This window comes from Aspergillus uvarum (genome assembly GCF_003184745.1).
Source record: "Aspergillus uvarum CBS 121591 unplaced genomic scaffold BO82scaffold_52, whole genome shotgun sequence".
In the NCBI taxonomy this organism is placed as follows: Eukaryota; Fungi; Ascomycota; class Eurotiomycetes; order Eurotiales; family Aspergillaceae; genus Aspergillus; species Aspergillus uvarum.
Window position 1 is genome coordinate 271048 of NW_020291349.1, and position 12632 is coordinate 283679.

General features: G+C 52.7%; 5 protein-coding genes across 5 annotated transcripts; 4 read left to right on the top strand and 1 right to left on the bottom strand.

The window, feature by feature from the left end:
- The first annotated feature begins 170 nt into the window (after positions 1 to 170).
- BO82DRAFT_434728 (amino acid transporter) lies at positions 171 to 2268 on the top strand. Its single transcript, XM_025640962.1, has 5 exons — positions 171 to 477; positions 538 to 608; positions 669 to 782; positions 846 to 1306; positions 1362 to 2268. The coding sequence occupies exons 1-5, from the start codon at positions 316 to 318 to the stop codon at positions 2153 to 2155; spliced, it is 1602 nt and encodes a 533-aa protein (XP_025489069.1). The 5' UTR covers positions 171 to 315; the 3' UTR covers positions 2156 to 2268.
- A 184-nt stretch (positions 2269 to 2452) lies between these two features.
- On the top strand, positions 2453 to 4584 carry BO82DRAFT_290249 (uncharacterized protein; the record flags this gene model as incomplete). The annotated part of the gene is made up of 2 exons (XM_025631678.1): positions 2453 to 2513; positions 2567 to 4584. The coding sequence occupies 2 exons, from the start codon at positions 2453 to 2455 to the stop codon at positions 4582 to 4584; spliced, it is 2079 nt and encodes a 692-aa protein (XP_025489070.1).
- A 629-nt stretch (positions 4585 to 5213) lies between these two features.
- Positions 5214 to 6939, bottom strand: BO82DRAFT_357047 (uncharacterized protein). Its single transcript, XM_025635903.1, has one exon. It carries the CDS (start codon positions 6836 to 6838, stop codon positions 5366 to 5368), a length of 1473 nt encoding a protein of 490 aa, XP_025489071.1. The 5' UTR covers positions 6839 to 6939; the 3' UTR covers positions 5214 to 5365.
- Positions 6940 to 9386: 2447 nt separating this feature from the next.
- BO82DRAFT_150865 (uncharacterized protein) lies at positions 9387 to 10482 on the top strand. Its single transcript, XM_025630172.1, has 4 exons — positions 9387 to 9515; positions 9642 to 9958; positions 10033 to 10269; positions 10331 to 10482. The coding sequence occupies exons 2-4, from the start codon at positions 9642 to 9644 to the stop codon at positions 10368 to 10370; spliced, it is 594 nt and encodes a 197-aa protein (XP_025489072.1). The 5' UTR covers positions 9387 to 9515; the 3' UTR covers positions 10371 to 10482.
- flbB lies at positions 10463 to 11886 on the top strand. Its single transcript, XM_025630173.1, has 2 exons — positions 10463 to 11016; positions 11067 to 11886. Exons 1-2 carry the CDS (start codon positions 10595 to 10597, stop codon positions 11521 to 11523), a joined length of 879 nt encoding a protein of 292 aa, XP_025489073.1. The 5' UTR covers positions 10463 to 10594; the 3' UTR covers positions 11524 to 11886.
- Positions 11887 to 12632: the final 746 nt, after the last annotated feature.

Sequence of the window (12632 nt, forward strand, 5' to 3'; positions counted from 1 at the left end):
TCAGAAATTGCTCCGCCGGACGGACCGTTGCTAGTTGATATCGAGGCGTGCGCAGGCGAGGTTTTAGTGCCGCTAAACTCGTTAGTGCTGCGACACAATCCTTTGTCTACCTCAACTTGCGTAACCCTGTCCGGGAAACAGTCTCAGGCAAATTTGCATAGCGCTGGCGTGATTCGCCCCTTTTCCTGATTCTTTGCCCCAAGCTTCCCCCGCAGTGTCCGGTCGTTGTTGATATGAAATTTCTTTGGGCCGTTACCCCCTCCTTTTGCTCCCTCCATGTTCTCTCCATCCTGAGCGTTCGAGCGACTCAACACCATGACCAATCGACAAGATTTGCAACAATCCAACATGAAGGAGCCGGTAGTGACCGGCTTCCAGAGCATGGAGGTCAATGAAGCCAATGATGTGGATGAAGTCAAGGGGACACGGTATGATATGACAGATATGGATCGCATGGGCAAGGCACAGCAGTTCAAAGTGAGTGCCAACAATATCAATCGCACAATGTCTATTCTTTGCTAAGGATGCAACTCATAGCGAAACATCCGTCCTCTGGCAGCGCTCAGTTTCTCTGCTGTGTTGCAGGCCACCTGGGAATATATCTTGCTGTAAGCAATCCACGGCCTCAGCTTCGGGCTTCCTTCGAATTCGTGTTAACAGAGAGACAGGTCCAACTATCAAGGTTTGCAGGATGGTGGGCTGGCAGGGATGTTGTGGTCATACATCTGGAGTACCGTGGGTTTCGGCTTTATCATCGTTTCCCTGGCTGAGATGGCATCGATGTAAGGGATCGGAAATCTCAAGCTAATAATCGTCCATGATGAGCTAACTAGGTGGCCTTCTAGGGCTCCCACGTCTGGCGGTCAATACCATTGGGTTTCGGAATTCGCACCGGCTAGGTATCAGAAGTTTCTGAGTTATGTGACCGGTTGGATGTCGGTTCTTGCCTGGCAAGCAGGCACAGCCTCCGGTTCCTACTTGACAGGGTCCATCATACAAGGGTTGATCAGCGTCAGGGACCCTAGCTATGACGCTACGGGTTGGCAGGGTACCCTGTTTGTCTTTGCCATGATTTTGGTTGCGTATTACTTCAACGTGTACGCCTCGGGCCTCATGGCCCGCATGCAGAATGTCCTGCTCGCTACCCATGTGCTCTGCTGGGTTGTGATCGTGGTATCACTCTGGGTCCTGGCTCCCCTGCAGCCGGCTGAAGCGGTCTTCACCAAATTCGAGAACTTCGGTGGATTCTCTTCGATGGGTTTGACAGTGATGGTGGGCCAACTCTCCGCAATTTATGGCTGTCTGAGTAAGTCGATATCGCCCGGAAAAGATGAAGGCTGGAGACTGATCTTCTTCATCAGGTTCGGATGCAACAGCCCACATGTCGGAGGAAATCAAGGACGCCGGTCGTTATGTGCCCATTGCAATCACATGGTCATACTTTGCCAATGCAATCCTGGCATTGATTGTGCTGATTACTATGCTTTTCGCCACTCCTTCCGTTGAAGATGCCTTGAACGATGAGTCAGGCTATCCTCTGATCTATGTCTTCAAGCAGGCAACTGATACGTCCGGAGTCAATGGCCTGATGGCTATTATCCTGATCCCGGTGATTCTCAGCAACATCCTATTCAACGCCTCCACTGCTCGGCAAACATTCTCTTTTGCTCGTGATCGTGGGCTGCCGTTCTCGAAATGGACTGCGAAGGTGGACGAGAAGCGTAAGCTTCCGGTCAATTCGGTGATTCTGACCTGCGTTTTCAGTGCTCTCTTGGCTTTAATCAATATTGGCTCCGAGACCGCTTTCAATGCCGTAGTGTCTCTCAATGTGGCAGCGCTCATGTTCTCCTATTCCATCTCCATGAGCTGTCTGATCTGGCGAAAGCTCTACCACCCGGAGAGCCTGCCGCCTGCTCGCTGGGGGCTGGGCCGCTATGGTTTGGCTGTGAATATCATTGGATTGATCTATGTTCTCTTCGCGCTGTTCTGGTCCTTCTGGCCGAGTGAGCTTCCTGTGGTGGCTGACAACTTCAACTGGAGTGTGGTGATCTTCGTGGCTATTTTCATCCTGAGTCTGGTTATGTATGTGGTCAAGGGAAAACGGGAGTATGAGGGACCAGTGACGTTGGTCAAAAAAGATGGGCATGGTCTTTAAGGTATAGGTATAAACTAGAAAGACAGATTGGATATAGTTCTTGAAGTCATCTGGGAGAAACACAAAGGAGACGTGAGAATTTGCACTGTACAGAGAGTGTTTAGACCGTTTAGATTGCGAATCGACAAGTGGTTTGTGAGTTGCACAAATGAGGATGACTCAGCACGCGCATGCTCTGTGCGGGCCCGACAACCAACTGCCCCGCTACGCTGTGGTCTAATCATTTGTTTCTGCGTCTCTCTGATCTCCAGTAATACTTCTTATTGCCTGGGATCGTATCGTGGTAGATACAGGCCGATGTCGACTGTGCCTACACAATCTCGACGCGTCTCACAACGCCAGCCTCTAGCATGTCGAGGTGAGTACAACTGCCTTTCTTCATTGGACTTCACGAATAACTCCTGTCTTTAGAATGTACCAAAAGCAAGCGAAAATGCAGCAAGACCATCCCTTGTACCAGATGCATTCGGTTGAGACTCAGCTGCTCTCGTGAGATCGTGCAGTTGCAGCGAAGTGCAGCGCGACATGGAGCCGAAGTTAATTTTCTCGACTCACTGGTCGGGGATCTGAACTTGCTTCTTGAATCAACATCCACTGCAGCCAAGCTAGAGTTACCACAAATCATATCAAAAGTTCGGAACAGAATATTTCAGCTTCAACCGGGACTGGAAACTTCACTCGAACAACAGCCACATGTGCATGAACCTCCGCCACCACCCGGACCCAATGAAGCACAGTGCCATGCTGAGCCGGTGGAGCCAGCGGGTTCATCATTACTGACTGCGATCGAGCATCTGGCATGGGGCAGAGACTCTGCTGGATGCTTTCCACACCTGAAATGTGGATGTCAGTATAGTCGACCCGTAGTCTCCAGAGCAAATCCGCGCTCTTCTCAACGTTCGTTTGACCCTGGTATGGATGCTTTCAGTGCACAGAAGCTTATCCGTTTCCACTTATGCCATATGGCGTGGCACCATGACTGTATTCACGCACCCACATTTCTCGAACAGTGTGAGAGGTTTTGGCGTACTGGAGAACCAGATCATGCATTGTGGATGGCTCTTTACTTTTCGGTTCTTGGAGCGACCGTTTTCGCTATGCGCATTAGCAGCCGAGCCAAGGCTGCTGTCGATATCGACCTAGACATGATGCCTCCAGCGGATCATTTCCTGACGACAATGCTAGAAGCTCTCTATGCCGGTCACTTTCTCGAGGATATGTCGATATATTCGCTACAGGCGATTGTCATCTCCACTGAAATTGCCCATAACCTGGGTCGGAGTCAGCTAAATGCCACTTTGTTCAAGGCTGCCGTACGCATTGCCGAATGTCTGGGGGTGCACCGAATACGAGAGGCGCATAGGGCATCTCTAGACACCGAGGAGGGATGGATCGAGACCGCGCAGCGAGAAGTGGGAAAGCGCGTGTGGTGTCAGATGGTGATTCAAGATCACTTCGCCATTCCCTTCACCAATACCTATAGCATCTCGCCGTCGCAGTACTCTACGGGACCTCCGTTGAACGCCGACGACTACGACCTCACCGACATGCCGGAAACCGTCCTAACGGTGAGTAGTTATGTACGGGCGCTGCGAAAAATCGCAGATTTGATGCCATCCCTGATCGATGGGCTGGGGAGCATGGGCCAGCCGAAACCTCTCCGCGACCAGTATGCCCATGTCCTACTGCTGGACAAAAGAATGCGCTCCGTTGTCAAGGGCTTCCCCCGATTTCTGCTACAACCGGATGTCGAGAAAGAACTCGAAATCCCGTGGCTAGGGATTGCACGACGCAGTCTCGCGATCACGGCCGCGGAAAAGATCATCATGATCCACCGCCCTTTCCTGTTCCTGTCATTCCACTCGTCTTCGTATCAGCACACCCGACGAACATGTGTTGCCGCTGCACTGACCATTTTACGCGAGCATGAGACCATCATCAACGAGGGTGATTTCTTCGTCTGGACGCACTCCGCTTTCTGCATCACGGCCGCGATCATCCTCTGCTTCGAGGTCAGTGTCGCCTCGAATAACAGCAACGGAGGCCTCGAGACCGATAAATTCCGGGTGGCGATCCTAGCCGCGCGCAACCGCCTCGCAGACCAGAAGAGCGATATCCTCGCGCAGAGAGGCGTTGCCCTCATTGATGCGATTTTTGCGTCAGAGGGAAATCTGGACTTAGATTTCTACCGCGCGGTGGCCGACGTGCTCCGATTTGGCCAAACAACACACGGCGAACCCTCCAGCAGCACCAGCAGCACCAGCACCACGACTATACCTCTGCTCCCCGACCTTTCTGAACCTTATCGTAGCCCAGGTAACACGGCTACGCCAGACTCTCAGTCCACCTTCGATCCGCACCCGGACAACATGGATTTCGAGACTTGGTTCAACCATATCTTCTACCACCTCAACAGCTCGGCCGGATGATTGGAATCGCGTGCTTTTCTTTCCGGCGATACACCCACACCCCTTACGGACTTGCTACCGCCGACCATGGCGCGACTTGACGTCGCTGAAGATCCCCAGCTTTTTATTCTCACACAAGCGAAAGAAAAGCGCATGCACTCGCGTGAGGATGAAACCAGATGCTCACATATCCTGAAATATAATAGTCCCCACTAGAGGCGAAATCCTCGTGCTAGGTCGTCTGGGTAAAGTGAAGTTCGTCGGTCTGGCAGGACTGGCTATAAAAGCCGGACAGGGCTGGATGGTGAAATCTCGCCTTGGGCGCTGCTCGTAGAAAGGCTGTTTGCCCTATATCTCTCGCTAAGCCTCTTCTCGGAGATGGAGGGGCTCAGGGGAGCCTGTTATGGTGTCTTGTTTGGACTGTGTTGGCAAAAGGACTTTGTTCTGCGGTGGGTGCCGTTCACCCGATGAATGTACTTGACTGCCTCGGGTTCTTGGCAGTCAACTGTGCCTTAAAGTCTTTACCTGAAATATTAAGACACGAATGAATGCTTGGGAAGGGAGGGATTGAATGCCGCGAAAAGAGGCGGGCCTTCTGCCATTCAACGTTGGAAGAACTACTGCGTGCTTGTGCTTATAGTATCTTCGAGCTTGGATTAAAACGAATGTTAACTAAGATTGGGTATTGAGTGAAAGAATCTATATACTGGAAGTAGGTGGGTAGCCAACGTAGCCAACTAGTCCAAGAAAGTACCATTCCCTGGCCAGATCTGCTACAGTATGTACTGTACCATGTGGGAAGCTACGGCATCTCTATGATAACCTCATCACCTCCGTCGCGCCACTGCGCCCCCATCCGTCGGATCCGTCGCTCACTAGCCAGAAACAAGAGCAGGTATATGTGCGAGGCAATCTCCCCCCACGCGTAGATTTTGAGCGTCAAGCGCTGCGTTTCTACCGCCGCTGCACCGGACAGTGACTGGAGAGGATCGGTGGTTGATGGTTTGGGTGGTTGCAGTTGGCTTGGTGGCTGCGCATCCTCGAGAATGCACCACACGCCCCAACCTGCACGACCCTCCTTGTTGATGAAATCAGACAGAAAGGTCCAGAAGCGGGTGAAGACGGAGAGGTCCCAGGTTGTACTGGTGTTGATGGGATTGCCGTGGGGTACAGCTTGTGATGGCGCGGATTCGGATGGAACGAGAGTAATGTGGAGGAACCAGTATCCTCGTTCGAGAGGGTCCAGATCTCGGGCTTGTCTGACGGGGGTATACGTTCGTCCTGAGCGGAGACGTGTGGCTAGCATCGCGAGGGTTGGCGTGATGTGGGTTTTGAAAAGTAATCTGGAGACTGGGGGCAATGGCGGGTGGATTTTGAGGGGCGTCATTACTAGGGCATTTTTCGTAGAGGGCGTGTCTTGGCAAGGGCTATCAAGTGCAAAAGAAAGATTAGGGCCGGGTGGTGTGGATTTTGCGTGTTCATGCAATGATTGATTGTGACTTGGTTTGTTTTGGATTCCGCGCAAAGGTTCGTCTTCTCCCTGTTTTCCAGGTAGATCAGGCGGACTGACTCGGTTCCGCTTCGCTGGGGGAATTTCTGCTATTGGGGGTAGATTATATTTGCGACGCGATGTAGATACAGGAGACTCTGTCTCCTGCAGGGTGTGATCGGGCTGTGGTCGCACGGGCGGAGCTTCATGTCGGACGCGGTCCGGAGAGCTGGTATACTCTTTTCTCTCCGGTATTGGAGAGTTTACCCCGCTTTGCTTCGCTGTATGTACATCGGTTGTAGGTGGCGACGATCTGTGAGCGTGTACGGTGGCAGGGACGGGAGAATTGATCTCTTGCAAGGCGAGGATATCCTGCCGAACTTGTTCGGGTTGCGAGTCTGGAACCACACTAATGGGGGTTCCGAGAGAGTCGGCGACGTGGTGGGTTCTTTGGCCAGGTGAAAAGGGCCCGGCCCAGGCTGGTATTGTTTCTGGTTGCCGATGAGGTATATGCGAAGGGCTAGTGTGAAGCTCTCGATTATCATCATCAGCCTCACCACCATTGGTGCTCGCGGCCGATCCTACTGCCGCCGCCGACGAGGCGGTCGGTTGTGTACTGTCGGCAGTATTCACCTCATCGGTATGATCATTGTCCAATCGCAAGGTGATCACTTGGCGGGTGGAGGCCTGGAATGCGAGGATGGCCTCGACTTGAGCCCGATAGCGTGCATCGTCACGGACGGTCCCGGGGGCGGAGATGTGAATGAGGACTTCGGAGTCGGGCATGGCATCGGAGAGGCAATGGACAGAATCCCTGCGCGCACATGGTGGATCATCCTTTGACTCTCAATCCCTTAACCTTCTTGTCTGGTCAAGGTGAAGGGCTGAGGATGGGGATGAAGCTGAAAGAGGAGGAGGAGGAGGGGCAAAGGCCGGGCGGAGAAAGAGCTGAGCGTCTCGCCGCCTGCCCGTCCCGGCCAGATTGCTAGCCTCAGGCCGTCGATCGCCTTTCAATAGTTCCGGCACATGCGCATCTCCAAATCCCCTTCAAGTTATCAAAATCCACTCAACTGCATCTGGGCAAGATAGACAATCCCGGGATCCGAGACAGCTCGGTCGGTATTGTCTCGGCTTTTGCTTTTGGTCCGGCAGACAACTCAACTAAATTCATCGAGTGACCATCTACCGACGATCGTCATTATCGTTTGCCGATTATTTCAACCTTGAGCTTTAGGGATTGCCTCAAGGGCATTTCTAATGCTCACAAATCCTATTCAGTGATTTCTTCATACTCGCTGACTGCAATATAAAGTTTGCCTGCCACAGCATAGTGTATAACTAGTGTATTGGCGCGATCTGCGAACGCAACGTGTTGCTTGATGGTCGCTAGAACAATTACCTTCGTTGCTACTTGCACTACGCAGTATCCTTGGATCCTTGGCAGAGATTGACCTGAAGCGCTACCGCCCTAAACGCAATTCTGAATCACAGATGACTCGAGCTATCTGGCTTTCGCAAGGCGCCTTGACGATTAGCTTTGACCACCACACGGTCCAGGATCATTCAGGCTTCAGGATGCGAGTATGCGAGAATACAAACGGCGCTATTGGAAGGCGCTGGTGACAGATGTGAAAGCATCGGTATCGCCGCAGCCACAGAGACGTGACACAACAGCTGCCCCCATTGGCCCGTACGGACAAACCATCCACGAACCGCGATGTACCTGAAAAGGCCGGCAGAGGAAAGTTTTAGGTGGATGTGGGCTTGCGTCGGACCCAATAATGGCGCAGCTCCGTCGGAGCGTTGGGAATCGTACCATAACAATTAAACAAAGTGTGCGGTTCCTGCCACTAAGGGAGCGTAACGGATACTAGCACCACTTTGGAACGGGCCACTAAATTGATTAGACTGAGGGCTTTCTTTGCACGGTGGAGCTGATGGGTCTGATGAAGGTAAACAATCCGGAGTGGAGAGAGACAATGGAAGAGTGGGAACATGGAACAGAGTCAAGAAATATTGTGTAGTATGATACTTGCCGATTAGTCGAGGGAAAGAAAAAGATGGACAGAGGCGCAGCAGAGACTGCGCTCAACGAAAGGGTCCTAATCAGAGTCAGAGCGGACGCGTTGATGTTGCACAGGCGTCCCGGAATTTCTGAGATGTCAAGCCGGCTGCGTCCCCGAGTGACAAGCGAGGCAGGCAGGCGTCGCACAGCAGACGACAGGTAGGCTGTAGCACCGGCTCAGGGACGATCGATCCAACCAACATACCTACTTCAACGCTGAAAAGGAGATGATCAATCCAATTGTTATTGACAGGACCTAGAGGAGTATCTTTGCGACCGTGGAGCTATTGATGCCTTTCATCTTTGAAAACTACAGAATTGCTGGGCCGTTGCGGTCGGTTAAAGATGGTGAGTGGCAGCAGCCCCTGCGGGTGTGGAAAGCCTGAGAAGCCTGGGAAGGACTAGCCGCCGCCTATCGATAATGACCAGTTGCCCGTTTTTTCCCTCTCCCTTTGGCCGATCGAACCCACTTTCCTGCTCCACTTGGCGTTTTGCTTTTCGTACGATGTACGAATACGCTGCAGGAGAGTCGAAGGAAAGAGTGTGTGATTCTATTAGTCCTGAACTGAAGCTTTAGCCGGTTTCAGCAGTCGAATCACAACACGCACAGAACTTGACGGGTGGAAATGCCGAGACAAGATCGGATCTGGTGTGCTACCGAGGATTCCTTCAAGTAGACGTATAATGCTGATTGCTATTGTCCGCTGCACTGATCAAATCGGAGGGTAGGTAGTAAACAATTGGGAGGAAAAGGGAGATATCAGGTGATGCACAGTTATGTACGAGTATGTAAGTACAAAATCAGTTGGCCTGAGCTCCTTAGTAGGCTAGTAGCTAGTAACTGACCTAGTTCGGTATTATCCTCTATCACTCTAATGGTCCCCGGCACTTCCCCGATAGAACATGCATGGATTTGAAGAAGGCGTGGGGAACAGCCTAGGGTAAGAAGAGCTTATGAAATGAGACTTCTCATATCCCGAGTCCACCTTTACCATCATCACTGGGCAATCATTCCTTGCTCCCGCTTAAGTCTTGATTACTATAGTGAGAACCACTCATTCTGTTTGAGATTCATTTCCGTCCAGTCCAGGCCAGGCCAGGTCAGTCCCAGCTCTGGCACTCTTGCCACTACTAACTAATTAGTAGTTATCCATTATCCGATCTCCCCCCTCCCCCTCCTCTCACTCACTCACTCACTCACATATTCTCTCTCTCTCTCTTTCACTCGCCTCTCTCCTCCCCTCCTCTAATTCTTTACATTCATTTACAAAGATTGCATTCCTCCCCTCACCTGCTCTTCTGCCGTACTGATTGGGTGCTCGTGGTGATTGCTCTTCCATACCTCACAATCCCGGAGATCCACCCAACGGGGAAACACAGCCGACTGCCCATCCATCGGTAGGTACTGTACAGTCCAACTCCATGCGTGGTAGAATCGGAGCTTTAAACGCTTGTGACGACAGCCAGCATCCACCCGCTTCTCAAACCCAGCGCCGCGATTTTTAAGGCTGACAAACGGTCCAGATGGGCCAGCTTGGAGTTGTTTTAGATTCATACTCGATCTATTCTATCGTTCGGTCGTCTCTCTCCTTTCTGACCTCCTGCTTCTCTGCTTCTCTGCGCCTCTTCTTCCCACCACCGCCCACTCCACTCTATCGCGGTCATTTCCTCTACCGCACACGCACCCTCTCACTATTCTATCCTGACTGCGCCGGTCGCATCTACGCTTCCTCCTTCATTCTTCTCTGCGACAACCACCATGGCCTCGATGAATGGTGGCCCCATGCCATTGGACCTCACAAACGCAAATCGTCAGACACTTCCGCCAGATGGTTCACAGAGTAAGTTCACACTCGTCTTTCTCTGAGATCATTATTCCAAGATTTGCCTCTTCCTCGGCCTTTTTTGGGTTCAGATGCTCGATGGTCCGTGGCCCGTCTTTCCGTGGTTCGCGCTGTGGAAGTCAGTCTGGTATTGGCTCTGACTTAGAAGTCTCGACTGTCTTGCACTCTTTCCGCTTTCCGTATCCTGTATCTCGACTGCGTCGCGCATCTAACTTGCGACTCATTAGGTCAACCCGGATCTCGACCTTCGACCATAGGCGCCGATTTTCTCAAGTTCTTTGGTGGTACGCAGAAGAAAGTCACGCGAGGTGTGTGAGCCCACGGTCCGGTCCGTTTACCTTATCAGCTCTAATCTTTCCCCCGCGTTAGATGGGCAACCGGCGAAACGACGAGGCCCGAAGCCGGATAGCAAACCGGCCATGACCCGACGACAGGAACTGAATCGCCAGGCCCAGAGGTACGTACTTGGTCCACTTGGGTAATCATTGTTTGTATACAAACGGTTGGCGCAGAACCCATCGGGAACGTAAGGAACAGTATATCCGATCGCTGGAGACGGAAGTGTCCCGGTTGCGAGAGGCCTACACGCAGGAGATCTCAGCGGCCAATCTAACGGTCGTGCAACATCGAGACATGGTGCAAACGCTCTCAGACGAGAATACTATCCTGAAAGAAATCCTCGTGGCCCATGGTATCAATTTCGAGCCGGAACTCGAACGTCGCAAGGCGGAACGCGGGAGCATGGGCTATCATTCGAGTCCTTTTGCCAGTAGCAGTGTCGCCTCGCAGCCGAGCAACGTCGCCCCTAACGGAGGTGCCGTCTACACCACGCCGCCGACGACGGTCTCTGCCAGCTTGAGTCCGAGTACCCATGGACTCGAGCAGATCGATGTATCGCCCACTCAGGAGCTGGCGCCGCCTCAATCAGCCTATCAGGCCGCTCCCTGTGACGCCTTGGCCACTCTCGATCAGATCGCTCCCGCCAGCCGCGCCCCGATCCAGCTACCCGGCATCTTCGAGGCGGATCCTCAGCTACAAATCGATTTCATCTTGACGTAAGTCTGTTTTCTTGGTGGCCGATCTCGTGCGACTGACGTTGATCTAGACTGGAATCGCCCTGTCGAGAACACACCGACTACCTCTGCCGCCGATCGATCACCGAGGCGGACGATGAAGACATGCCGTTCTCAGGGCATGCGCTGATGGCCACCTGTCCACCTCCCAGCTACATCGCCACGACGACGAACGAGCAAACCTACCCACACAAGACGTACGACCTGCCGCACGTCAATCTGACCACGCTCCTCAATCTCAGCCGACAATTGGTGACGGAGGGGCAGATCACGCCGATCATGGCGCTGCAATGCCTTAAAAATCACCAACTCTATGGTCGGTTGACTCGGGAAGACGTCAAAATCGTCATCGAAACCCTCAATACCAAGGTCCGCTGCTATGGTTTTGGGGCCGTGGTGGAAGACTTTGAGCTTATGGATTGCCTCACCAGTGTGCTGGATACGAAAGCCGAGCAGCACGTCTGCAATCCGGGCGATGATCTATCCTAATATGATGGGCACTGGTGAGCAAAAGTACTACCGGAGTCCAGGATCTCTCTTTCCCGCCCCTCTTGTTTCCCCTCTCTCTTTTCCCTTCTTCCAACGACATTGTACATAATCGGCGGTGATCCGTCAGGGTTCCTGTTTCTGTTCCGTTTGACGCCAGCCTGACATGCGCCTGGCCTCCCCATTCCGTGGTCTCGTCCCACCTCTCTGTTTTTGTCGGCGGGTGGCTGCGTAATGGGAGCTGCTGTGTTCGAACTCAGCTCGCACCACCACGCCCTGTACAACCAACTGTGCAACACTGAAGATGTCCTGTAACGCAATGTGATGATGACTACTAGATATATGCAGTATTTTCTATTTCCTCTGGGCAGACGGATTGCCGCTTCTATCAATCCAGGACCACCACGTCGTCTTCTAAGCCGGATCCCATCCCCAACTCCACCCCCTGAGCAATGACCCCTAAGGGATCCCCTCTCCGAATCCTTCGGGTGACTTCCTCTACGGTCGCACCCGTCCCCCATCTCAAAGCCGCATACACCACCTCCAGCTCGGCCAACTGATCCTCTTCCTTCCGTGACGGGGCCCCATTTCCGATCTCATTTTCGATCGAGGCATACCGTTCTTCCTGCTCGCTGTCTGACTCTGTGGATGCCTGCTGATCCTCAATCTCCAGGATCTCGAGCCCCCGCGCCATGCCCAGCTGATCGCGTAATTGGTTCGCCCGGCTTCGGAGGCCCGCAATCAGCTCGGCTTGAGCAATGGCTTGACGATCGGTATCTGGAACAGCGTACTTGCATTCTTGCGGGGTGTTGCGTGCCACGCAAGTGGCGCAGGGGGTGAGGCGGTTGCACTGGGGTCGTTGATGTTAGGTTTATGAGATGCTTTGTTGGGGGAATTTCTTTGGTGTTCAACCAGTGAGATGTTTTGTGGTTTCTATGTTGTTTGATGAAGCTACAGGGTGGTGTACTGATAATTGGAAGGAAACTGATAAATCCGGGGGTTCCTTGACGGTAGATGGGTAAATTTTGGTTTCCCTTGGGGAGCGGAGAGGAATTGAGTTGGATAAGAGGTAAGGATACTTGTATACTTGAAAGGCAAATAGGGGGATGGGG

Bases quoted from the DNA above. Each gene is read 5' to 3' on its own strand.
- BO82DRAFT_434728 (XM_025640962.1), top strand. From the start codon at position 316: ATGACCAATCGACAAGATTTGCAACAATCCAACATGAAGGAGCCGGTA. The intron at 478-537 runs GTGAGTGCCAAC...TGCAACTCATAG, and splicing joins GCAAGGCACAGCAGTTCAAA to CGAAACATCCGTCCTCTGGC. The intron at 783-845 runs GTAAGGGATCGG...GTGGCCTTCTAG, and splicing joins CTGGCTGAGATGGCATCGAT to GGCTCCCACGTCTGGCGGTC.
- BO82DRAFT_357047 (XM_025635903.1), bottom strand. From the start codon at position 6,838: ATGCCCGACTCCGAAGTCCTCATTCACATCTCCGCCCCCGGGACCGTC.
- flbB (XM_025630173.1), top strand. From the start codon at position 10,595: ATGGTGCAAACGCTCTCAGACGAGAATACTATCCTGAAAGAAATCCTC. The intron at 11,017-11,066 runs GTAAGTCTGTTT...ACGTTGATCTAG, and splicing joins CAAATCGATTTCATCTTGAC to ACTGGAATCGCCCTGTCGAG.
- BO82DRAFT_150865 (XM_025630172.1), top strand. From the start codon at position 9,642: ATGGGCCAGCTTGGAGTTGTTTTAGATTCATACTCGATCTATTCTATC. The intron at 9,959-10,032 runs GTAAGTTCACAC...TTTTGGGTTCAG, and splicing joins TCCGCCAGATGGTTCACAGA to ATGCTCGATGGTCCGTGGCC. The intron at 10,270-10,330 runs GTGTGTGAGCCC...CCCCCGCGTTAG, and splicing joins GCAGAAGAAAGTCACGCGAG to ATGGGCAACCGGCGAAACGA.